The 20,768-nt window shown below is 44.7% G+C and overlaps 1 protein-coding gene across 2 annotated transcripts in view; it reads right to left on the bottom strand.

Moving 5' to 3' along the window:
• The window catches only part of LOC131217663 (single myb histone 4), a 60,323-nt gene extending 45,924 nt beyond the window's left edge, over positions 1-14,399 (bottom strand). Inside the window, exons 1-2 of one of the 2 annotated variants that reach the window (XM_058212615.1) lie at positions 14,077-14,399; positions 12,119-12,294 (exon numbers count right to left, since the gene is read on the bottom strand). In XM_058212615.1, the coding sequence (XP_058068598.1) occupies positions 12,119-12,294; positions 14,077-14,229 (329 nt within the window). In that variant the 5' untranslated portion in view covers positions 14,230-14,399. The remainder of the gene's footprint in view (positions 1-12,118; positions 12,295-14,076) is intronic. The other variant, XM_058212640.1, reaches the window with a different exon arrangement.
• Positions 14,400-20,768: the final 6,369 nt, after the last annotated feature.

Here is a 20,768-nt window from a genome sequence, read left to right as displayed (position 1 = left end):
AGGGTCTCCTTTGTCCTCTCTCTGTGCAGGTATACGAAGGTCTAAGAGGACGAACCGGATATTTTCATCAACACTTGTAATAATTAGTCAGCTGTACAAAAAAGCCATCTCATATCTCTATATTGATTTCAATGGTAATGACTAGAAGGACGGTCCCAGAGGAAGATTTGAATGAGATTGAAGGGCCGGTGGGTCCAGTCGCGGTCCCCGCAGCCCAGAACCCACCTAACAACCGCCAACGAGGAGCGACCAGGACAAGCAACAATCAGCGGGGTCGCGACGATGGACGGTTGGATAAGGAGGTTCAAGAAATCCGATCTGATATGAATATGATGAAGCAGATGCTGGAACGAATGTATCAGCAACAAATGCAGCCGCTCCCGCATCCTCAAGGGGAGACAGCGCGCTACCAACTACGGCGGTTGATCCTCAACCTTCCGCGCCGCAGTCTTTCCGGCCGAGCCAACCCCAAGGTGAATCAGAACCATCTCCAGCGCAGTCGGCCAACGCTTCCCTACCCCGACCGATCTTCGACACGAGATAGAGCGAAGAAGGCGCAACCGCCCTTCCATGGAAGGCACGACCGAGAGCAGCGAACCTTGGAAAGCCGATATTCAAAATTTCAAAAGAGAAGTGCGGGAAGAGATGGCGAAAGAGATGGCGGACATGAAGCACGGCCGGAATGTATATTCAACCGGGTCCGAAGCGAAGGCGTCCCCCTTTGCGGACTCGGTACTGAAGGCCCGGTTGCCCGAGAGGTTTCGATTACCTCAAATCACTCCTTTCACCGGCAAGACCGACCCGACCGAGCATATTGAATGCTTCAGAACCTATATGGAGCTCCACGATGCCTCGGATGCGGAATGTGTCGGGCCTTTTCTCTTACATTGGCCGATGTAGCTCGACTGTGGTTCAAACAGTTGAAACCAAAGTCCATCAGTTCATTCGCTGAGCTGAGCGACGCTTTCCTCACCAACTTCATCGGCGGAAAGAAGAAATTGAAGCCCCCTGCACATCTGAATAACGTAGTTCAAAAGCAGGGAGAGCTACTGAAAGATTATATCAAGCGTTTTAATTTCGAATCCCTTCAGGTTCGAAAACATTCAGAAGAAACGGCCCTCAATGCGCTCATGCAAGGAGTTATAGATAAGCCATTCCTGGCATCTCTAGACAAAACTCCGCCCGATACTCTGGCAGAATTTATGGCACGGTCGGATAAGTATGCGAATGCCGAGGAAGCGCGAATCCTGCGTGAAACTAAAACTTTGGCCAAAGAGTCGGCCAAAAAGGAAGCCGACTCGGCCGGAGGAAGGAAACGCAAGGATGATCAAGCGCGTGATGAGCGAAGGTCAGGCAAACGGCCGGATCGAAGATTTTCCACATATACTCCCCTGAACAAGACTCGGGAAGAGGTATTGATGGAAATAAAAAACGAAGGCTTTGTTAACTGGCCCAGTAAGCTCAGGAGTAATCCTAATCGGCGGGACAAGGATAAATACTGCCATTATCACCGTGATCACGGGCATAACACAAGTGACTGCCGTCACCTAAAAGAAGAGATCGAACGACTCATAAAAGACGGCCGACTCAGAGAACATATGGTTAAAGCTGGGGCAGCTGAGGCACGCCCGACCGAGAGTCAGCCTATGGAAGAAATCCGGACGATTATCGGCGGTCCACAAGGTGGGGGCGACTCAAACAATGCACGAAGGAATCATGCAAGAAAACTTAGTCAGCCTCAGTCCGAGCTCATGATTATAGATCGGCCACCAAAGGAAAAAAAAAAAGGGAAAGATATTGCATATCGTTCACTGAGGAAGACGCCCGAGGTATCCATCACCCCCATGATGATGCGTTGATCGTCACCCTGGCGATCGCTAACCGAAAAGTGTTCCGAATACTCGTCGATACGGGATCATCTGCAGACGTGTTGTTTATTCAGGCGTTCGACAAAATGGGGATCGAACGATCCACGTTACGCCCAGTTCGGACACCGTTGCTCGGTTTTTCCAGAGGACAAATACTGCCCGAAGGGACTGTCTCATTACCACTCACTGCTGGTAGTGCCCCACATCAGACGACGATGATGGTTGACTTCCTGGTCGTCGATCAACCCTCGGTATACAACGCAATACTCGGCCGACCTTCATTGAGTCTCCTCCAGGCCGTGGTATCCACGTACCATCTTTCAATGAAATTCCCGAGTGAGTCGGAATTGTCAAAGGAGACCAACAGCAAGATGCGAGGCGATGTTACATGATAGCCGTGAAAGGAGCATCCGACAAAAGTCCGACCAACATATTAACGATCGAATCATTAGACCCTCGGGCGAGAATTATGAACGAGGACAATGGTCGAAGATCTTGTCTCGGTCCCCTTGGTCGAGACGGATGGATCCAAGACAGTGCAAATTGGCTCGCCTCTATGATCCCCCTTGAAAGAAAAGCCGATAGCCCTGCTCCGTAGGTACGCCGACGTATTTGCCTGGAGTCATGAAGATATGCCCGGGATCGACCCCTCTGTGGTGACTCACCGACTCAACGTCGATCCGTCGTATCGACCGATCCGACAGAAGCGACGACCGCTGGGCCCCGAACGATACGCCATCATTGAAAAAGAAGTCAACAAACTCCTCCAGGCTAATTTCATAGAAGAAATACACTATCCAGAGTGGGTCGCGAATGTCGTGCTTGTAAAGAAATCCAACGGGAAGTGGCGAGTCTGTATTGACTATACCGACTTAAATAAAGCCTGCCCCAAGGATAGCTTTCCGCTTCCGAGGATAGACCAGCTAGTAGACAGTACCGCCGGACATGAGCTCCTTAGCTTCATGGATGCATATTCAGGGTATAATCAAATTGTAATGCATCAAACAGATAAATCAAAAACTACCTTTGTCACCGACAAAGGCCTTTATTGTTACCGAGTGATGCCATTTGGTTTGAAGAATGCCGAACTTATCAAAGGTTAGTTAACAAAATCTTTGCTCGGCTTATAGGCCAAACCATGGAAGTATACATCGACGACATGCTCGTCAAAAGCATACACGCGGCAGATCATGTGAATGATTTGGAAGAAATGTTTCTAATCCTACGGAAGTTCCGGATGAAGCTAAATCCGAGTAAATGTGCTTTTGGAGTAGGCTCCGGAAAATTCCTCGGTTTTTTGGTCAGTCAGCGAGGAATAGAGGCAAACCCTGAGAAGATAAAGGCTTTGATTGATATGGAATCCCCCAAAACCATTAAGGACATCCAAAGGTTGACCGGACGAGTCGCAGCACTTAATCGGTTCCTGTCCAGAGCCACGGATAAATGTCTCCCTTTCTTCAAACAATTGAAAGGAAGGGAAACGATGGGTTGGACGGAAGAATGTGAAGCGGCGTTCCAACGGTTAAAATCATATCTCGGTTCTCCACCTCTCTTAACAAAACCCGAGTCAGGGGAGTCCCTACTCCTTTACCTAGCAGTATCCGAGGCAGCGGTCAGCTCGGCTTTGATACGAGAATTCGGAGGAAAGCAACTGCCGGTGTATTACGTCAGCAAAGCGTTACTGCCAGCAGAAACGAGATACCCAAGCTTGGAAAAAGTCGCCTTGGCTTTAATAACTTCCTCTCGCCGGCTCAGGCCGTATTTCCATGCCCATACCATCATCGTGATGACCGATCTTCCGCTTCGCCAGGTATTGCAGAAACCAGAGGCTTCCGGCCGACTCACTAAATGGGCTATCGAGCTGAGTGAGTTTGATATTCAATACAGACCAAAGGCAGCAATCAAAGGGCAAGCCGTAGCTGATTTTATCGCCGAGGGTACGCCTCCGACCGAACTCTCAGTAAACGATACGCCGAAGGACGGTGCAGTTCCGACATCAACCGCTCCCCCTTGCCCTATTCCATGGAAACGGTATGTCAACGGTTCTTCCAACTCGAAGGCCAGTGGGGCTGGGGTTGTACTGGAAACCCCCGATAATACCTATATACAGTATGCCTTACGACTTGGATTCCAAGCGTCGAACAATACGGCAGAATACGAAGCATTGTTACTCGGCCTCCGACTCGCCGCTAGTATGGGAGTTACGCACCTAAGCGTTTTCAGCGACTCTCAGTTGGTTGTTAATCAAGTTACCGGTGTATACCAAACACAGAAAGACCAATTAAGAGCATACATGGAGAAAGCGAAAGAACTTGTCAATGGATTTCAGCTCTGTCGTGTCACTCGGATCCCTCGTACAGAAAACAGCAAAGCCGATTTATTAGCAAAGCTCGCCTCCGCCGATGAAGATGATATACCCAGGTCCGTCCCTATCGAATACGTCGACAAGCCGAGTGTAAATGAACCAATTGGCGAGGCCGTCAACACAATCGACTCGGGACCATCCTGGATCGATCCAATCCGCCACTACCTTGACAAGGGAGAGCTGCCTAAAGATCGTGCCGAGGCTCGACGAGTTAAGATCCGAGCCTCTCGTTACACCATACTCAACGGAACCCTTTATAAGAAAGGCTACTACGCTCCGTTGCTGCGGTGCCTCAAACCCAGTGAGGCGAACTATGTATTACGTGAAATCCATGAAGGAATCTGCGGAAACCACTCTGGAGGGCGATCTCTCGCCTACAAGGTCCTACGACAGGGATACTACTGGCCCACTATCCAACATGACGCTCGCAAGCTCGTTCAAAAATGCGACAAATGTCAACGGTTCGCGGCAATTCCGAGGCAAGCACCCGAGGCACTGACACCGATGTCCCTGGCCTTTCGCACAGTGGGGCGTCGACATCATAGGACCGCTCCCTATGGGAAAAGGTCAGACCAAGTTTGCTGTGGTAGCAGTGGACTATTTCACGAAGTGGGCCGAGGCAGAACCATTAGCTAAAATAACCGAGCAGAAGATCACCGAGTTTGTATGGAAAAACATTATCTGCCGATTCGGAGTACCCCGTACCATTGTTACAGACAATGGAAGGCAATTTGATAATAGGAGCTTTCGCGAGATGTGCGACAACCTCGGAATCAGAAACGTTTATTCTTCACCTCATCATCCTCAAACCAACGGACAAGTTGAGGCGGTTAACAAGATTATCAAGCAACATCTTCGGACCAAGCTTGGCCGGGCCAAAGGAGCATGGGCCGAAGAGCTCCTGAAAATTCTTTGGGCTTACCGAACTACAGCTCGAACAGCCACAGGAGAGACTCCGTTTTCACTAGCTTATGGCTCGGAAGCCGTCACTCCCGTTGAAATCGGATTACCTTCGGCTCGAATCACCTCATTCAATGCAGAAGAGAATGAAGAACTCCTTGCACTCGGACTCGACCTTCTGGACGAACAAAGGGAAGTGGCGCGGCTGCACACGGAGGCGTGGCAACGACAAGTGGCTCGATTCTACAATACCCGAGTTAAGATTAGAAGGTTTCGAATGGGAGATATGGTTCTCCGGAAAGTATTTTCCAACACCAAGGAATTTGGGTCGGGTACGCTGGGACCCAATTGGGAAGGACCCTATATCGTCTCGGGCACCATCCGACCAGGAACGTATCGGCTAGAAGACCTAAACGGACAACCATTGCCTCACCCTTGGAACGCTGAACACCTCAAGGTCTACTATCCTTAGCTCGGTACTCAATGTTTAAAGACTCTGAACTAAGAAAGATTAAAGCCAAGTCAAATGAATAAAGCTAAGCATTTTTCTTTCATTCACCAAAACACATGCAAATACAACGTGTGAATACATCAAAGCAAATAGAAAGAAAAAAAAATCGAAGGGCTACGTCTTCATGCACCAGCCTCGTCCCCAACAGCAGTGTCGTCAGCAGCGGCGTCCGGGTTCTCGGATTCCGAGGCTGCCCCACCCTCGATTTCTGAAAGGTCAAGGTCAGGGAAAGATTTCTTGATATCCTTGACGCATTCCAGATAACCGCTTTGGAACAAGCGGTCCCTCTCATCCTCGAACTCAGCCGATTCAAGGAAAGCTTGGACGGCTTGGTCCCTAGCCTTCTCGGCCTCCCGAGTCTTCTCGTCGGCCTGCTGGATGTGCTCCGCCGCCTCAAGCTTAGCCCGAGCTAAGTCATCTGCGCACGAAACATGAACTGCGAGAACTCACCGGCTCTCTTCTTCAGCTTCGGAGAGAAGAGCCAGAACCCGAGCCACCTCCGCTTTCGCTTCATCCAAGGCTCCTCTGAAGGAAGCCGCCTCTGCTCTCGCATCTTCGGCAGCCTTCCGGGCCAGGGCCGCCTCGCCTGTCAGGACGCCGACCCGGATTTCGGCCTCCTCGCGTAGCCCTTCGGCTTCCGACAGGAGAGTCTGTAGCCGATGAACCGAGGATAGCTCCTTGCTGGCCTTAATCAAGCAAGGAGCGAGTTCAAAAAGCATCCTTGCTGCGTGGCTGACGGTTTGCGATGACGGGGCGTTGTAGAGCTTCACGAACTCTCTTTCTCCCCCGTGGGCTAAGGCCCAGGGAACCATCCCCGATACCGCCTGCTGCAGGACAGACGGCCCTTCCTGGTTCGTCTCCTCCCCTCTGGAGGATGAGGTCCTCGTCTCACGTTCCCCTCTGGAAGACGCGGCCCTGGTCTCTTCCTCCTGTCTCGGAACATCCGTCTCAACGTGTACCGAGTCGGGTGCCGCCTGAGGTTCCGAGGCAGCGACCGCCGTCTCTTCCGCCCTTTCTTCCGGGTCGGGAATTACGACGACGGAAGGGGCAGAAGAACTCGCTGGCTCTTTCTCCTTCCGCACCACCCTTTGCCTCTTCGGCGGCCGAGGCTCCGACAGAAGAACTGACAGCGGAGGAGCCTTCAACTTCGTGACTGCCCTAAGAGGAGGACGAGCTCCAGTCATTTCTGAGGGAGCCGATTCGTGAACAATCCTGAGATTGGGACGGGCTTCGGGCAGATCTATAAAAAAAAAAAAAAAAACGAAGTCAGGGGAAATTCGGAAAATTCAGAAGATACATTTTCAATTACCTGTGACTTCCGAGTCTAGACCTGCAAGATGAAGGCGTTCCGGCTGTAAAAGCACCTTCCAAGACCTATCTGCCGGATCCCACGTCCTCAACTCTCTGATCCGAGCCGAGGCACTGGAGCCGAGCTTCGGCCGCTTCTTCGGAATATCTGCCAGACACAAGCCCTTCAGACTCAGAATATTACAAAAAATGAAAAAGGGCGAGAGAGAGAAGACCCAAGTCACCTGCTCTCTGGAATGTCCGAGGAACACGAGCCTCGCAAGACCCGGACTCATCCGTCTCCCAGCGACCACATGCCCAAAACCAACGCTCTCTCCAATGTTTGTTGGAAGTGGGAGGGTCGGTTATAAGGGAACCGCCTCCGCCTCGCCAAGCAGCGAAGACGTAGAAGCCAGGGTAGTTCGGATTTACTCGCACTTGGTACAGGTGGAGAAATTCGTCGACTGTAAGCGGTGGCTGTTCCATCTCGGCCCACAACACCGCACACCCGAGTAAGTTCCTCCACCCATTCGGGACTATCTGCCCCGGGGCAATCTGAATGCGGGACAAAACTCCCCGGACGATGGCCTGAAGGGGCAGACGCAAGCCGCATTGCATCGATACTTGGTAAATCGCGACCGCCCCAGCAGGAGGGTGATCCGGCAAGTCATTCGGACGGGGGAGATAGGTGATGACCGACTCGGGGATGTGATACCCGACTCGGATTCTGTCTAAGTCCGCCTCAGTTAAAACTGAGGGAACCGGACCGCTTAAATCTTCCCCCGATCCTTTTTCTTCAGACTCGGCGTGCGCCGATTCACCGACAGGAACTGGATCAGAGGTTCCTTCGGCAATCAAAATTTCATCTTCTTCCTCCTCATCTTCCTCCATGTCTCTTGGTAAGTTAGGCCTTCCCGGGCGGGTTAATAAAGACGACCCACCACGAGAAGGAACAAGGGAAGCAGGGTGCTCCGCCGGAGCTTCAGTGACTCTCTCAGATAGAAAAGCAGCGTTGGCATCCACTGCTATCTCCGTCAGTAAGGAAGGCGATTCCGCAACGTTCCAAAAACGTTGCGCTTCGCCTTCGTCTCCGGAAGCTCCCCCCTGGGGACTTCGAGAACCCCTATCCGTCATTATTACCTAGTAAAGAAGGAGAAACTCACCGGAGGGAGAAAGGAAAACGGAAATGGCGGAAGGAAGCGCTGACGGTTAAGAGAGAGGAAAGGAAGAAGATGAAAGACTGAGAAGGCTCCAAAGGGAATGAAAAGTAGAAATGGCAATAGAAGTTCAAAATGCGGGACCCCCACCAATTTATAAGATTGCCATACGGCGGAAGTAATTAATGGGGAAATGATTCGACGCCTGCATCGATTCCCCCACTCGACACGTGGCGCTCGTCGACTGACGACAATAATGCCCTTGCTAGGTGTCCAACCCTCATTGGCGGGATGAGCGATTTGACGGCTGACGGCGCATGCGATGTCAGGAACCGAACCGCCTCCCGTCAAAGGCGACGCGGAACGCATTAAATGACTACCTACTGTCTCGGACTGGGTTGTGAACCGACTCAAAACTCGCTACTCCTAAGTGTCATCTGAAACACACGGAGTAGGGGGGCTTACTGTTGGGGACAAAAAATACAAGTCCGCAGATTCGGACTTAATGCCTCGGGTCACCAAAGGATGTGTCAAATCCGAGGCATGATTCGCTAAACCGAGACAAAGGTTGAGTCGGTTCGGACGACTCATCAGCATTCCGGGCATGCGTCGGGCGGACCACCTTACTAGATCGACCATCGTAAGATCAAGCCTCATCCCGGATATCTTGGGATAAGATCTCCGACCCCGAAGCTCACGGGATCGGATGAAGGCTCGAGATGGGCACGATCCTATCTCCGTGATACCAGGAGAAGATCCCGCGCACAATATCAGGAAGAGAATCCTCGTGCGATTAAATGCCCCAACAGCTATAAAAGAGGGACCCCTGTCACCTTGAGAGGTACGAAAAGAATTCTCTCTAAAAACTCCTCAATACACTTAGACCCAGAATCCAAGCCTGACTTTGGCATCGGAGGGTCCCCTGCTCAAGCCAGGGTCTCCTTTGTCCTCTCTCTGTGCAGGTATACGAAGGTCTAAGAGGACGAACCGGATATTTTCATCCATTGCTTTTAAAAATAAAATAAAAAATAAAAAACTTTGATACCCATGTTATGGTCCATCTACGTAAGGAGAGATTTCCGACCGGGACCTACAACAAGTTGAAGAATAAAAAGATTAGACTGGTACCGATCCTCCAAAAGATCAATGACAACGCATACATTATTGATCTTCCGAATGACATGGAAATCTCGTGTACTTACAACGTCGCAAACTTGACTGAGTAATCATGAACCGCAGCGAGACGAGGACGAATTCTTTTGAAGTGGAGGGGACTGATGTAGAGCGGGCCGCAGACACTTTCACGGCCAAGATAGACCAAAGAAGGCTTGATTGGAGGCAGAGGTGATCTGGACCGTCAAAACCTTAAAACAGTCGTATCTCGCAAACCGAAATGAGTTTTTCGACGTACCATATATGATTTTGGGGTAGGAGAAGCTACTTTAGCCAACCAACCCGGCTATGCCGGGTTGCCCACGCTGGATTTGCAAGATTCCATCAGATCGACGGTCGAAAGTCCATTTTATTTCTGTTTTTACTATAAACAGTAAGTTTTAATTTGATCATAAATTTTGATCCTTTGAGTTATAGGAGTTGTGCCCAACATGAAAAGGGCTTAGAAAAATTAGGAGAATAATGTGGTGGTTAGGCCAAATTGGACACTTACTATTTTTCGCCAAAAACCATGAAGTCTAGTAGGAATCATGACCGTCTATAAATAGTATGTTTACTATTTATAGTAAGTCACATTTTTTGGAAGTTTGAGTTTGAAACTCTGTCTTAGGATTGAGTTCACTATTTAAAGAATTGTAAATTTGTTTTTTATTATCAATCAATTTATTTCGAATTATTAGAAATTATTTTTGTTTTCATCCCTCGTGGATTCAAGGAATCTCTATGAGGATTCCAAAGAAGCTACGTGGATTTGGAGTAGTTATCCCTAAGGAAGACGGTGATCGACCTTATCACGTCCTTCCCTGCGTCAACCGCCCATCCTGAGTGTGCCCCTGCATCTCACAGGCCACCCTACTTGAGTCCGATATGAAAATGCCCATGCATCAATCACCCCCGGTGATAAGTCTTAAACACGAGATCTCCTGCTCTGATACCACTTTGATGCAGGACAATTAACCACTTGCTCTAAAAGCTCGAACTGATAGAGCATGGTGAATCAATCCTTTTTATCTCATAGCACAGGCCTCACATCCCATGGGTTAAGACCTCGGTCAAACCCCCCACGTGGGCCCCACATCCCATAAGTTAAGACCTCGGCCTAACCCCCCTCGTGGGCCCCACTTCACATGGGTTCCGCTTCACACGAGCCACCCGCCTGACACAGGCCGCCCACCCCGAGTGTGCCCCTGCATTAGTCATCTACATATACAAGTAGATATTTGGTCTTGGGTGGTAGAATCACGATTATCAAAGCAGCTCTCTCCAACACGTTGACTTACTTAAATGTTGATAAAACATAACCTAGAAGCTTTAAAGAGACTTTCTATGTCAGGGTCAAGAGGCAAAAAAAAAATTATTTAATGGGATGGAAAGACATGCTAGCCCCAATCCCTCAGAGGAGTGGGAATCAAGGACCTGAAAATTATGAATCAGGCATTGCTCAGAAAGTGGCTGTGGAGGTTTGGTACAATGGAGAACAGTATGTAAGCTAGTAATCTTTTGCAAGTATGAGATGTGCATAGGAGTTAATCTCCTCACCCTTAAGTCTCTGCTGAAATAGGGGATCCATACTCCATATCATCTGCTCTTCCACCATCATAAAAGCACTGGTTCACTATGACTTCCTTTTCATTAATCAACCTACAAAGATTTCCAAACCGGAACTCAAGCAAGATATGATTACACAAGTATCTTCCCAGAAGTGAATCCTAGAGCCACTTCCAACTACACATCTGATCCCTTTGTTGAACAAAACTCCATGTTTCAGATTGCCCTCTAAACTATCACGTTTTGTAGGAAGAGCAAGGTCAGACCATCCAACTATTTATCTTTACGTTGTATCTTTTGGAGATGACTTGTTGATACAGGACAATTAACCATTGGCTCTAAAAGCTCGAACTAATAGAGCATGGCGAATCAATCCCTTTATCTCATAGCCCAGGCCCCACACGCATGGGTCAGGACCTCGGCCGAACCCCCCTCGTGGGCCCCACTTCACATGGGTTCCGCTTCACATGAGTCACCCACCTCACACGAGTGAGGCCCGCCTCACATAGGTCAACCGCCCTGAGTGTCCCCGCATCCCATAGGCTAACCCACTCAAGCCCGGTGTGAAAATGCCCCTACATTAATCACCCCCGGTGAGGAGTCGAACACGAGAACTCCCGCTCTGATACCACTTTGATGCACGACAATTAACCACTTACTTTAAAAGCTTGAACTAATAGAGCATGACAAATCAATCCCTTTATCTCATAGCCCAAGCCCCACATCACATGGGTTAAGACGTCGGCTGAACCCCCTTCGTGGGCCCCACTTTACATGAGTTCCGCTTCACACAAGCCACCCACCTCACACGGGCCACCCACCCCGAGTGTGTCCCCGCATCCCACAGGCTACCCCACTCGAGCCCGGTGTGAAAATGCCCCTGCATTACTTGTTTTCATGAACTTTTTCCAAAGAGTGCACTCCTAATACATTCATTACTACAAATAGTGACTCAATGAATTTTCAACTCTATACACTTCTATATCACCAGTAAGTGTAGTTGGAGAAAAGCTACACTATTGAGTGATTAATCCAGGCTAAATTATTTCCCACAACATTTTATGGTGGAAGATTCTTAAATTATTTTCTTTTTCTAGTTTTTCTTAATTTTTTTATTGTGTGCCCAAGAAGCCAACTAGCAAGCAACAAAACGCACACCTTCGAGATTCTTAATTTTGAAAATTCTTATGCATCATACAACAAGCAAGCACCAATTACATTTACATTGTACCAAATCTCTACAATAACTAAAAGAACCAGAAGGACAAACTAATAAATTCTTGGAAGTTGAAGGAATAGAATGGCAGACCGTGGAGGAACTTTCCCATCTTGTAAGCTCTTTGAAGGGTCCACCACTGCTGCTGGAGATGCATCTTGTGTAGGAGCACCAGATGACGGAATACCAGGAAGAGCCTTAAGTTTTGGAATTTTTGATCTTTCCCTGGACCCCTGGCCGCTGGCACTAACACTCATGTTCCTCCATTTGTCCTAATACATAAGAGACAATGAGAATATTGTGACATAGGGTAAATTTCTCACCAGGAACTTACGTTAGAATATAGTAGCAAGATAGTATTCAAGAAAACACAACCCAGCTAAGATGATAGATGAGTCGCATTCATGAATACATGAATCAAACCCTAACTTCCATAATGATGCATTTCTCTTACTCATAACTAACAGTAGAAATTTTCGAATTGTATCGATCACACAGCTATTAGAAAACACAAACAAAAACACCCGCACATGTACACACACAGACAGATGTATAAATGCTCCTATGCAGAAATGGTTGGCAAATTTCAAGGCTGGTTCCCTGGCTAGAGAGGGTGCTTATCAGTCACTTTGGATTGGGAATTCCTACCCTCTTCCTCAATGATTTTTTTTCCTTCTGTTTTATAGTAATAGGCCCAATCAACCATCTCAATAATCCATTCAGTGGGCCCCACCTTGCATTGCTTAGACAAACAAAGGTAACCATCCAATCTAAGAAAAAAACAACCATTACGATGGTTGAGAATGCAAATATCAAACACATACCACTCAAATACACAACAACCTGTATTGCAGTAAAATTAGTGTAGATAACTGACTGAAGTTAGATGCTTTCAACAGGAAGATGGCATTGTGATTTGCACTCAGGGAGAGATTGGAGAAGTGAATCATGGTACACATGCAAGCATGGCATGCACGTGAAATCTGGGCCAATCATTATGTGGAGCCAACTGTGAAAATTTCCTCTTCCATAAATCATGTGAATCTGCATCCGGTGGGCCACAATTGCCTGAAGAAAATGGATGGTTTGGAAGGAAATTATAGATGGTTTGCATGTAACAGACACATGTGGCCCACCTGGTAAATGGACCGGTGCCAAGTTAGAGATCATGCACACATGTATGACACTGGCACATTTCCATGATTCACCTCTTGAATCAGTCCTTGTGAATCACTCAGGGGTCGTTTGGATGGTGGTGAACGAGGCACATTTGAATGCCTTAAAATGCTTGTAAATCATTTATAAATGATTTACTCTCTCTCTCTCTCTCTCTCTCTCTCTCTCTCTCTCTCTCTCTCTCTCTCTCTCTCTCTCTCTCTCTCATAAAAGAGCATTTGAATTCACGGACCCACTTCTATGGCTCACCTAAACTATCTCAGGTGTGAAACACAATTACAGGTTATAAACCATTTACAGGCCATCCAAACACCTTAAATGATTTACTAGTAAATCATTTACAACTTAAAGCCAAACAGTCAGGCGGTAAATCATTTACAACTTAAAGCCAAACAGATACGTTGTAAATCATTTACAGCCTATAAATGATTTACTAGTAAATCATTCACAACTTAAACCATTTACCACCATCCAAAGTTCCAAACGACCCCTTAGCATTTCTCTGCCTTCAAAACCATCAAAACATACAAAAAGGTCAAAATCACCAAAAATAAAACAAGAATGCTGCACCAATATTAGAGGGGAAAAAAAAAACCACAAAAGAATATGTAAAAATCGCTTGAAGATCATTGAATTGAAATATAGAGAGAAGAAAAAGATCAACAGGGTGCATAAAGACAGAAAAAATCACTAAAAATTCACACACCAATCTCGAAACATGATACCAAGAATCCAAGCATCCCCGCAAACATTGAAAAAAACGACAATTCAACCAGTGAGAGATTTCGCGAAAATTGCATAAATTTGAAGATCAGAGTTGATATTTCATAAATAAATAAATAAAAACACACATAAATGGAAGGGGTAAAGGAAAGTGCCTTCAAATCGATGTTAGAGCGAGCAGCGAGGCAATGTCCGAATTCGGGATCTTTCTGAATGGTTCTCCACTTGCCAGCGCCATGCTTATTCACGCCTGCTAGCAGAGCTTCTTCTTCCTCTGACGTCCATTTCTGCTTTGGAGCTCCCATTGCTTTTGCTCCTCTCTCTCTCTCTCTCTCTCTCTCTCTCTCTCTCTCTCTCTCTCAGCTTCGATTATTCACTCCTGCTGTTTGGGGTAAACGAAAAGAAAAGAAAAAACAAAAACAAAACCCAAAAAGCTTCGATTTTTCACTCGCGGTTTGGGGTAAAAGAAAAAAAGAAAACCACCAGGGAAATAAAAGGACAGGGGATGAAAGAAGAGACGAGAGGCAGGGGGTAAAAACCGGAGCGGGCCATTTGTATGAGTTATTTGATACTCTGGTAGCGTATGATGCTTCATACGCAGGCACTCAGAATTCTTATACTTGCCATATATTAAATCAGATTAAACCGTAAATATTGTATATCCTCCTTTTTCTTAAGTCAAAATCCAAAAATCAGATTTATTGAAAGTTCTAAACCTCTTATTATTTCACACTTCTTTATTGAAATACGACCGTTGGATGTTTCTCATTTTAACTCTCCAACAAGTATTCATCAAAATGGGGCAGGGATGTGGATCAAGTGGTGTTGCCAGACCATCCCCAACCGGCGGTGTGTCGATCTGTTAGACGTTGTGGGGCCCAACGTGATGTATGTGTTTTATATGCCACACGTGGTCCATCAGTTTTGCCCTCGTTTAGGGCTTGTTTAAATACCACCAAATAAATTACTTTTTTTAGTTTAGCATTTGATAAGTAAGTTCGGTTTAAGATCAATTATAACTAATATCTTGCTCTTGCTCCGGTGGTACACTCATGAGAGTTTCAACACCGGGTCAAGGTGGGTAAAATCCAACCACGGCGTTAGTGTGTGGGCATGTGTACGTGTGGAAAATTTTTTAAAATTTTAAAATATATATTTAAATTTATATATATCATTTTAGTGCATGTTTGAGAGCGTGGGTTTGCAACACCGGAGCTCCCTAAATTTGAAACCCTCTTGATTTGAAATCTTTCTATCATGTTTGGCACCGGAATCAACTTTAATCCAATTAATATCTCTAATTAGTGAACGTTTGTAATGTTTGATACAATAGTTGTAATAAGCCCACTGAAATATATACCATGCTAAAAAATGATAAAATTCCAGGGTATCAGATCGGCCACAAGCATAAGATCATGTCCGAGTGACTAACAAATGATTTTTAATCGTTAATTTACATGGACAATGTTTGGACAGCGTTGATCATCATATTAAAATAATTTATAGTGATGTAATTGATAATGTGGTTGTTTTTGGATTTTAGGTCATGTGCCTAATATTTTAATAGTCCATTGACATGCATGTTACGCATGCAACTTTTGAAAACATTTCTGATGTAATCCAAGTTTTCACTGAGGATTTAAAACCCCTTCTTTGAGGGGATTTAAAACCCCTATTTACTTTAGGGTGCCAAACAACCAGGGAATTTCAAATCCCCTCAAATCCCCATAAATCCATGATGCCAAACGACCCCTAATGTAATAAGTAAATTTATCTTAACTTATGATCCAAACAGCCCCTTAAGGAAATGAACTCAAAAAAGTAGTAGATACCAAGCTCGAGTGGATCACACCATGAAACAGTGGTGATTGAATGTCCACAGTTAAAAATTTCTTATGAGCCACCAAAGTGACCTTATCAAGAGAGGAGTAACACCTTAGTGGATGTTAACCTTTCCCTGGGGCTCACCTTCATTGTGTTTTGTATATCCATGCTATGCATCCGTTTCTCCCGCTCATTCTAGGACACGGATCCAAAAAATTATGTAGATCCCAATCTCAGGTGGACCACACCATGGGAGACAGTGGTGTTTGAGTGCCTCACCATTAAAAACTTCAAAGCACTTATGGTAAGGTTTTATTAATGTTTATTTGCCATCTAACCTATTGATAATGTCAAGAAGACCTGGATGAAGTGGAAATACAAAGATCAGCTTGATCCAAAACTTATGCAGCCCACAAAAAGTTTTTAATGTTCATCCGTCACTGTTTTAGTGGCATGGTCTACCTGAGATTTGGATCTTCCTAAGGATTGAGATGGCGTCCAAAAATGAGATGGAAAAACAGATGGACAGTGAGGATATACAACAAATATATCGAGGTGGGACTCACACAGTTAGGGTAACCACTAATCCACTACCCCTTATAGCCTGTTAGATGACAAATAAGCATTGCAGTAGACCCATAAGGATATAGGTTTCAACGGTGGGTATCATTATCCCCACTGTTCCCCGTGGTATGGCCCACTTGGGCTTCATATCTACTTTATTTATGGGTTCATGCCATGAGGTATCTTTCACTCAGTCTGCCACTTGCTTGAGCTATGGATCAGGGTGTACATGGTTGCACATTTTAAAGGTGACATCTTCACTTAATGCATGCAATTTTTACTTTCTTACCACCGTGTTCAGCTGCACCATGTCCGCTGGCATATATGCACACTTAGATATGTGCAAAGCGCACTAATAATCGATGTATTTTTACTTTCTTATATTTGGGAGTTCTGTACTTGGAATGAATAAAAATTCTAATCACTACGACCATGGAGTCGAATGTGATTTGGTATCCTCAATTATGTTTCTTAGCTTGGAATTTGAATGCACTGGTATCCAAAAATTACTCACCTGTTATAATTGGAATGCAATAGAATTATTTTAGTATATTTATAAAATCTGAATTTTATTATCTAAATTAGCTTTAAAATTCTAAATTAGTGTACATATATGGTATTTGACAAAATGATTATAATAAACCCATATATACTTTGGCAAAAACAGAGGAATTCCAAGCCTTAGGTGGGCCACAAAACTAAAGATTACAAAGGAACAACTAGCCAACGTTTTTACCGTTTATTTAAATGGGCAACCTTTGGACAATTTGAATAATTATACTAGTGTGATTTTATTGATGCAATGAAGAAACAAAATAACTTCAATCACTATCTTGAAACATCTACTTAGATCACATTTTCTATTGCTTATGATTTCAATTAGCACTTTGGTTGGGTGATTATAACCATATGATTTATGGTTTGTAGACAACAAACGTTTGTAACAAAGTAGCCCCATTCAAAGAGTCAGGATCACCTAATCAGCATGATTTTTGTACTAAGGCTTGTTCCCATTGGTACTATTAAATGAACCATCTTAATTGAGAATTGGTCACCCCACGTCTTTCAAAAGGTTTGGAACATTGCTCTCTCTCTCTCTCTCTCTCTCTCTCTCTCTCTCTCTCTCTCTCTCTCTCTCTCTCTCTCTCTCTCTCTCTCTCTCTCTCTCTCTCTCTCTCCAAAGGTATGAGAAATGCTCATACAAAACTAATGGTAAGTCCAACTAGTTGGCATGTGAGACCCACCATGGTGTTTGTATAACGTCTTGTATGTCCAACAAGGTTGTCCCACCATGACGAGCATCCCATTTCATGGTGGGACAACCTTGTTTGATGAGTGGTCATACAAACATGATGGGCCATACAAACCTGCTAATTCAAGTACAACTAGTCAATGTGTTAACATTTCTTACAGACATGTCATGTACTTTTGGTAATGTTCAGGCTTCATGGAAATGTTAGCAATGTCTCCAAAAGTTTTTTATGTACATGTACTATGCATTAATTAATCCATACCATTCATTCAACAGTAGCTTGAGGAGCAAGCTATGATGCAAAAATCACACGGTCAAATGGTCCTAATCCTATGAATAATGCCAATTTGTTCGAACTCTTTATTTTCTTGAGAACAATAGATTGCATTGTTAAATCATCAAACCCAAGTGCTATTTTAGAATCTATCAAATAGATGGTTTGAGATAATTACTGTACATATATATTTTATTTCTCCGCTCAATACAATTAACTATCTGTTTTTCATGCTATTGATAAGACGGTTAGGATTATTTACTTAGCATGATTTTTGAACCATGATTTGTTACTTACTGTATAAAAGAATGGACAGTCCACATTGATGATTGGGCATCCCATGTGGTACTAAAAAGCTATGGGACATTACTAACCTTCCCATGAAGGTGGGGATGTTAGTAAAATCCTTATACGTTATCTTATATATGTTAATGATGGGATTTATGTACAAGTTCTTATCAATTGTTCAATTAAAATGAAAGCATGAGATAAAGATATAAAACCCACTAGAAGCATTCCCCGGTCCCTTGGAATAACATTTTTGCATTTCGTATCATGTGTGTGGGAAGAGGTCAAGCTTCATGGGCCCCATCTTGATGTGTGAGGACATCCACGTTGTGCCTTTGATTGGTCTCCTCTTAAGTTATGGGATGTGCCAAAAATCAGCCATATCTGGAAGTCAAGTGGGTCACACCTTGGGCTGTACACAAACCGAGTTAGCTCGGTTAGCTCGCTCAACTCGGCTCAAAAAAGCTCGATTTGACTTGGTTTGAAACTGAGTTTGAGCCGAGTCGAGTTGATTTTTTTAGTTCGAAAAAATTTTGAACCGAGTTCGAGCTTGCCCAAGCTCAACTCAACTCGGATCGAACCCAAACTCGAATTGAACTCGTATCGAACCAGTTCGGTGACTCAGTTACTTTGATATTGATGTTACTCACCAAGTGTTTGATGAAATGACTCAACGAAGTGTCGGCAGGAGGCAATGAAGGTATGTATATGAAACAAATACCATTTTTTTCTTGATTTTGATGTTGCCTACAAGGTGTTTGATGAAATACTTATAAAACTGTTGCTATTATTTTACACTGTGAAATTTTGAATGTGCAGTTCACGTGTGTTTGCGAAAATGCTGCACAGGCGAACTCGACTCGATTTTTTAGGTAGATTTCAATGGGCAAGCATCCACTCTCAACTGTTGTATGCGGTTTGGCCCACCTAAGTCATAGATTGACATGATTTTTTAGGCCCATGTCTCACCATTGAAAGGTGCATCTGAGTAATGGAATGGATGTATAATTGACTAAAATTGAAATTGATTTTTTTTTTTTTTTCCACATTTAGCTTAAGTGATATAGCTTGAGATTTGCATTTAAGGTTTAATGCGTTTGTTTTTTTTTTTACACGCTTGGCACGTCCAAATGGTCATGAGTCAAGCTGGGCTGGTCATGGGCACATCTATTATATAAGCTCGGCATGGGCAATGCTTTGGATTTCTTTTGAGGCATGGACGGGGCTTAGGGTAGTCTAGAGGATTTTAGGCTGGGATTGGACAACATAAAGCCTAGCCCGGCCTGCCTCGTCGACAACCTTACCGAGGAATGCCGTTCTGATTATCTTCCAAAAAAAAAGATTATCTTCCAAAAAAAAATAATAATAATAAATTGTTGAGCTGATTTGGAAATGAGAGATTGAAGAGGATGGCGATTTGGCACCGGCACCGATGCCGTTCATTAAGTGGCCGCCAGTGAACATGGGTCAACAGATGATGGATGAGCATGACTCTTAGCCAAGGAACATAAAACATGGGAAGCCACCTGATTTGCACTTTGGATCAAGTGTGCCTTTGCAGGGCTCTGCCATCTTTTTAGCTATAGTCATTACTGTTTTATGAAAGACAAGTAAATTTTTTATTACCAACTAAGAGTGGTACAAAGCCTAAATACCATCAATCCATACCATCCAAATTGTGGGTTCATCGTGCATGGATGGTAGATATAAAATTTAAATTAAATCAATCCTAACCATCCAATTTATCAGCTATTGAATGAACGGTTAACAGTATGATAGTGAGTAGTCCAAATTCGAAGAGTGCAATTTTTAAGTTATATATGTTCATCTATACTAGTTAGTTTTGCACACACTGTTCAAAGGAACCTATGACATAGTTCCACAGCAATACAGATGCTTCACTTTGCTGAATTCCATGGATTTTTTTTATTACACATTGTCGAACACAACTAATGATTCCAATTTACATGAATTCTATTATAATTGCGCATATCAAATACACACCCAAATGAAGCCTTAATCTCAGGTGAAGTCCTTGGATTGGATGGCAGCGTGTAAAATTAATGGTTGCAAATCACAAGGAAAAGATCAGATAATGGGATGGCTAGGATGGTTATATCACGTGATGCTTTATAAAATGGACCATTGAAGGTAGGTTGTGCTAGATGAACAGTCCCATCTGCGGTTAATCTTCCAAATGGGCACTAGAAGATGATTAGGGCACGGCCTTCGCCTTGAGAACAACCATACGATCAAAAGAAAAACAGTTCTTTGTTTTCCTAAGCACAGGCGATTGTAAGAACCGACTGTTGGAATTTGTGGCCCACGCCTAAGGCGTTGGTTGTCGGATCAACGGAATGGATGGCTTGGATTGAGATGATGTGTTTTAAGTGGGGCCCACAAGCGTGGCATGTGCACTGCCCCATTTGTAGTCACAGTGTACCAAGAGAGAAGTTTGCTTTCAGGGGGATAAAGGATGCCAAAATTGTGAATTTGCGACGGACCAGATCCGTCACAAAAATAAACTAATGACAGACTTGGTCCATCGCATAGTCCGTCACTGTTTACTGCATCGCAAAAATTAAATGGATGAGATCCATCGCAAAATTTAAAAATCCATGGCCAAACTATTGAAAAACCCA

Source organism: Magnolia sinica, chromosome 1 (assembly GCF_029962835.1).
Source record: "Magnolia sinica isolate HGM2019 chromosome 1, MsV1, whole genome shotgun sequence".
Taxonomy (NCBI): Eukaryota; Viridiplantae; Streptophyta; class Magnoliopsida; order Magnoliales; family Magnoliaceae; genus Magnolia; species Magnolia sinica.
The sequence above is the reverse complement of the archived record's forward strand: the minus strand, read 5'-3'. Positions and strand labels throughout refer to the sequence as shown.